The sequence below is a fragment of the Macrobrachium nipponense genome, chromosome 20, assembly GCF_015104395.2.
Source record: "Macrobrachium nipponense isolate FS-2020 chromosome 20, ASM1510439v2, whole genome shotgun sequence".
Classification (NCBI taxonomy): Eukaryota; Metazoa; Arthropoda; class Malacostraca; order Decapoda; family Palaemonidae; genus Macrobrachium; species Macrobrachium nipponense.
The window spans coordinates 13,861,326-13,867,325 of NC_061089.1; the positions used below are offsets into that span (position 1 = coordinate 13,861,326).

Here is a 6,000-nt window from a genome sequence, read left to right on the forward strand (position 1 = left end):
GTCGGAACATGGAATCTGTGGCCACAAAAAAGATCCCATTAGAAGTACATGATATCCTACTCTTGTCATATTGAGGTATCATATCCAGATCCCGAAGATCTTAATCCTCTGCTAATCTCCAATTCCCTTGGTAGAGACAGAGTATAGCCTTTTACTGCATTCTTTGATAGCAGACATATACAAAGGTGATTCTTTCCTTTGAAAGGGAAGAAAAAACCGCTATGTGGTTCACAGAGGTATCGGAAGAGGACAGCTTCCTCATTCCCTCTAGCACGATCTGCAGCAATTCTATGTTTTGGCCATGACTATTGTCATTTACCTTAAAAAATCCTCTCATTCATGTCCACTTCTGGTCAGTCTGCACGCAGACAGACTCAGAGTGGAGAGGTTGTTAAGGTCCATTTATAATAGATGCTGATAGAATATCCAGACTCTCTTGGAAAAAACTTCCAAAACATGTTGTGAGAAGAACGTGACCTCTGTGAATCCAACCTCTCTAAGGCCAAAATGAGGCATAAAGTATTATCCTCTCTTTCTTTGACGCCCTTTATCTTAAATTCTGCAAAGAATTTATATTTAGGGGAAAAAAGACTAAAGTTTATTCCCCCTTTCTAAAAAAAAAATAAAGATGGCGTATATTGCTACCTCTCTTGGTTTGAGGAAAAGGAAGCAGTCTATAGGAAGCCTGTTCGTCTTCTACCTTGCTAAGAGATCTATGAAGAAGACTTTCCGCAGGTTCTCACAACTCTTTCCAATAAATGTTAGACATGTTAACAGTTATTATCGTCGATCGAGAAGGTTCTCTTTGTTAACGCGAAAAGAGAGATTCTCGATGCTCTTTGCGATATGAGAGAGTCGTGGAATTGGCCTAAGTGATTAAATGGGTAACGAAATCAGGAACGAATCTTGCCGTTACCGAGCCTGGTGTCCGAGAGGCTACTGGACTCTTAGGTTAATAACTCGCTAAAACGAGAAAATCTTGGATGGTGCTCTTGGCTCACTGCGCCAGGCTGGCGCTTCTGGCGCAGGCGCATTGCGCCAGGTTGGCGCTTCTGGCGCAGGCGCATTGCGCCAGGTTGGCGCTTCTGGCGCTTTGCGCCAGGCTGGCGCAAGTTGGCGCTTCTAGCGCTTTGTGCCAGGCTGGCGCAACTTGCGCCAGGCTGGCGCTTCTGGCGCATTGCGCCAGGTTGGCGTTTCCTTCTAATTCTTTTTAGGTTATGTGCCAGAACACCTGTGCCTTTATGGTACCCGACATCCTTTCACATGTTAATTCCGTTCTTAGTAGGAAAAAACTTTATATACGTAGTATAATCCATTCAGGGAAACAAGTTCTGCCACAAAGAGAATGTTTCCCATCCGACTCATCCATCTTCTTCTGAGCAGGTACGTACTCTAATAAGCCATGCTTTCGTAAGCCTGAGAGCATTATATAATATAATGTTCTGCTGCGATAGAATCCTTTAATAATGTTACCTACGGTAAACAGCATTGAAAGGTTGTATTATCTCTCTTACTGAAAGCTTCTTAGCAAAAGGCATACAATATTTTATTTATGTTAGCTTAACTATCCTCTCAATCCGAGGCTAAGACCGCGATTGTAGGGGAGAGATACGGATAGTTATTCCATCCCGCAGGAGAGAGAGATGAACCCGACCGCTCATGACTGACACCTACATGGTACTGCGTTGGTCTCAGGCTCTCAGCGAAAGTAGTCTCCGTTAGCCGTCTGGCCTTACTCTTCCAGAGTTGCCAGCTACTCCATTTAATAAAGGAATCTTATAAAATTATTATCGAACTTCAGGAAGTTCTTATTAAAGCATATTTAAGCGAAACAAGACTTCGATAAATCTAGAAGCTAAGTAGGTGTTGTCTTAACAATCCCTTTAAGCGTACTCAAAAAGGAGCCTCGCGACTGACCTCTCTCTCAAATGCAGATTTTGGAATATTCTGGCGCCTGGCGCCTGGATCCTTGCGCCTAGTGCCTGGCGTCTGGATAGTTCCGCGCGCCTGGAATGTTCCGCACGCTAGAAAGGAGACTCGCTCCTGGAACGTTCCACTTGCGTGGAAGGTCCCGTGCGCCCTGATAGTTCCGAGCGCCTCTAGTCTTCTTTTACGAGCCTCTTGCCAGTAAACGTTCAATGGAAGCATCCTTCTGTCTACTATAAGGCTCCTAAGTCTAGCCGTCTGTTTTGTCTTTGAAGGAGCCTTGCGCTAAGAAAAATGTTCTGGAACGCGGCTCGCACTCAGTTGCTGGAACGCGGCTCGCGTTTAACTGTATGAACGAGGCTCGCGCTAGTCTGTTGGAACGCACCTCGCGCTAGTCTGTTGGAACGCGGCTCGCTGCTGGCTGTTGGAACGTGGCTCGCGCTAGCTTGCTGGCTGGCTCTCAGCCTCTCGCTCAGTGTTCTCTTAGTTTTCAGGGAACGCGCCAGATCGTCCGAACTCCAAATATGTACATTCTTCGTCTTTTCGGATGTAAGATGAAGAAACGGAAGAACAGACGCACTTTTTTAAGGATGCCTTTCCAATGGCTATCCCTGGCAGTCTGGGACGTTCTACAGATCCTGCCGAGGGAACGCCCGATCGGTGGGGATTCTCCATAACCTCCGTAAGGCTTTCGACTTTCCTTCTCCTCTGGGCTTGTGAGCTTGGAAGAGGTCTAGGCCTGAGAGCGAGACAGAGCCGATCGGACGCACCCTCTACTATTTTAGGACGCCTTTCCAATGGCAAACTTGGCAGTCTGGGATGTTCTACAGATCCTGCCGAGGGGACGCCTGATCGGAGGGGATTCTCCATAACCTCCGTAAGGCTTTCGACTTTCCTTCTCCTCTGGGTATGTGAGCTTGGAAGAGGTCTAGGCCTGAGAGCGAAACAGAGCCGATCAGAACGCACCCTCCACTGCACTGGGAACACTAAAATCACTTCATACCTTTCAATAGCTCATATTTTGAGCTACATTCCTTTGTCTTAAAATTGCAATATGAATTTGAAGATTCTGTGAAGTAAGAAGGAGATGAGGATACAACACTACTAGTATTGTTAATGCTCTAACTGCTTGTTAGTACGAGAGCTATAAAAACTTCTAAAGGAAGCGTAACTAATTCTATTCCTGACTTCCTCAAGAAGGAAGTTAGCTCAATCAATTCTAACATTTACTACACTTTATTATGAATAAATATTAAAATTTCCCTTCTTGCAAACTATGTGAGTGTCTACCGAAAAGTTCGGTAGTTACACATAAACAATTCTTCGAAATTTTCGAAGCCAAAGTTATTAAAACAAATTAATATGCGTATGCCGAACCAAAGATCCAGTACTTCCCTGCAAAAGATAGCCCAGAAGATCGGTGGCGATGAAATCCAAAAATCAAGTCAGGAGGAACTGCAAACGTTGTTTACATTCCAAGTGACAGAGAAAATATGAATAGAAAACGGGAATGGTTCCTAATCCTGCCACCCAGGGCAGGACGGTAGATCACCTGACCTACCTGCAGCGTGTGCCGCGAAATTTGAATTTCTTTCGGGGACGACGGAGTCTTAGCTATGTATATATCTGACAGGTAATATGTATATATCTGACAGGTAAGTTGATTGTATGAAAACACTGAGTAATCTCAATGATTAACAATGTTGCCAGTGTGTGATGTCGGTCTTCAAAGCTGAGTTAGACAATTGTGTAAACAAATAGAATATTTGACCTGGCCACAGTAGGAGCAACTTTGGCTGCTTTAGCAATATTTTCATTTCCCTTATATGAGCAGGGACTTTATAATTTTCATGGAACAAAAAATTCATCTGTTGAATATGATTTTCTGGACAAAATAAAGAACTTTTTAACTTAACATAAATCCATCCTTAATATATTTACCGTTTTGCCTCACCAATTTTTAATGACAACCGCTGCCCATATCACTGGCAGTTCAGCTATGAAAACAAGCATTATTAAGAATACACAAATGACATGTTTCAGAAGACAATAATGCAGCAAATCCATCACCTGAAGATACCAATATACATTGTAGTGTAGGTCTTACAGTAAACACAACAGGCCTAGGTCTTTTATTCAATGAATGTTAAGGCCACCAAAAAAATAATTATACTGAAGAAGAGTTTTCAATGAGAATGGTAATAACATAATGAAAATGTGGGCTCAGCACAATTGCTCTTCATTAGTGCCGTATAATACCATCTACGGCCAAGTACAGCATGCTATACACTTTTTTTTTTTTACTAACAAAATCAGCTCTTAAATTGCAGTTCATTAATACCAACTTCCTTGCCAGCCGGTGTCAGTAAGGGTATCTGTTAAGTTATAGTAGGATCTAGGTTTCCACCTACAGCCAAGCAACTCTGAATTCTAGCCCTCCTAAAGCTCAATATGAAAATAAAGATACATACTACTCTGCGGGAAGATGCACAAATTTTGATGCCTGTATTTTAAAGAGATTGATTAATAAGCCTACATGGTCAAAGAAAATATAAAAGCAAAGAGGAAAATCTAACCCCAAAAAATGTTTTTCTGAAATTCTTTCTGCTTACTGTATCTACTCTACTTTATTATATAATAACTACAAGAGTAGTTCATTACAGTAGAAATAAGTCTCAGTTAATAACAAAGGTTACTGACATCAAAATATCAAGACAAGATAATGAACAGGGCAAAATTACTGTCAAAACTAACTTCAAGGTTATAGAAATGATGATTTAATAAATATCTTATTAGCACTACAAAATTATAATAAGCAGGAAAATCTTAATTTTAATAACAAACACATGCGCTTACCATCAAGAGTATTCTGTAGTTCAAGAACCTGTGAGATAAGACGAGCTTTCTCTTCCTGTTCGTCTGGTGACATGTCTGGTTCCAAACCTGAATGAATAGTTCAGTAGATCTTATTACTTACTGTATCCATTTTAAACTAATGCTAAAAGAAGCAAACAACCCCCTTCCATTCCCCACTAGCTAGTTTCTTCTCTACTTATGAAATTTCTTGATCATAAGGCCATGTTTCATTCATGATAATACACTGTACAGTATTTACATTTTATCTTTTATGAAATACACACAAAAAACCTTGGATTAGGTTCCCACAAATCAAACAGCCCTACAGACAAACTTGGATAATCTCAAAACAGTTTTCAATAATTTGTGTGTGGAACCTCACTTTCAGGTTTAAGGTATTGTCTCTCTGGTCTACTTCATATGAAGGACCACAAAGCAAGGATACTCATCACTTGCAAGTCCTTGTTTCTAAAGAATTTTCTATCATTTCATATTATGATATATTATAATAATAAGAAAAGTGATGGACTCCTAAGGAGGCTGGATGCAACCCAGAACTCCAAACTATAAAACCACCCAGTCGAATAGGATGACTATGATAGGGGGAAAAATAAAGTAATAATAATAATGAGAGTAAACACTACACATCTGAATCGAAGTAAACTTAAACAACAAATCTGATCTTAGAAATTTCAAGACTGTACCTTCAATCAAACTACAAAATAAAACAAAAGCCAAAACTATGAATAAACAAGCCACAGACTAATTCCTTCTATACTGACAAAGCTAAGTCATAAAGTCTTTAAAATTACCCCTGGTACACTGGCACATAAGCAAATTCATAAATCAGGAAACTAAACTATTTTAGTAACTACATCCACACTAACCAAGCATTCAAGTACCCATGAGAAGGGTTGTAATTCATTTGAGAAGCATACTAAGTTATACTGTGTAACTACTACAAATTTAATATTACCAGTGCTGTGAAGAGGACTGTTAGACCCATTAGTGTAGGCAGAAGGAATGGATTCTAAACTTTGTCCTGCACCAAAATCTGAAATTTCTGATGCTCCAGTTCGTTCATCATCCAGAATCACTAAAAGGATGGAGGAAAGATGTATTAGTATCCACATTTAACAAGCGCTTGCAAACTAGTACTGTAACAAACTAAAGTATTAATGAGCAATAATCATATAGAACAAACCCTTAGACAGAATA

General features: G+C 40.4%; 1 protein-coding gene across 1 annotated transcript in view; it reads right to left on the reverse strand.

Moving 5' to 3' along the window:
* The window catches only part of LOC135221945 (short coiled-coil protein homolog), a gene marked incomplete in the record, with an annotated part of 48,420 nt that overhangs the window by 21,833 nt on the left and 20,587 nt on the right, over positions 1-6,000 (reverse strand). Inside the window, 2 exon segments of the mRNA XM_064259986.1 lie at positions 4,783-4,869; positions 5,759-5,878. Coding sequence (XP_064116056.1) covers positions 4,783-4,869; positions 5,759-5,878 — 207 coding nt within the window.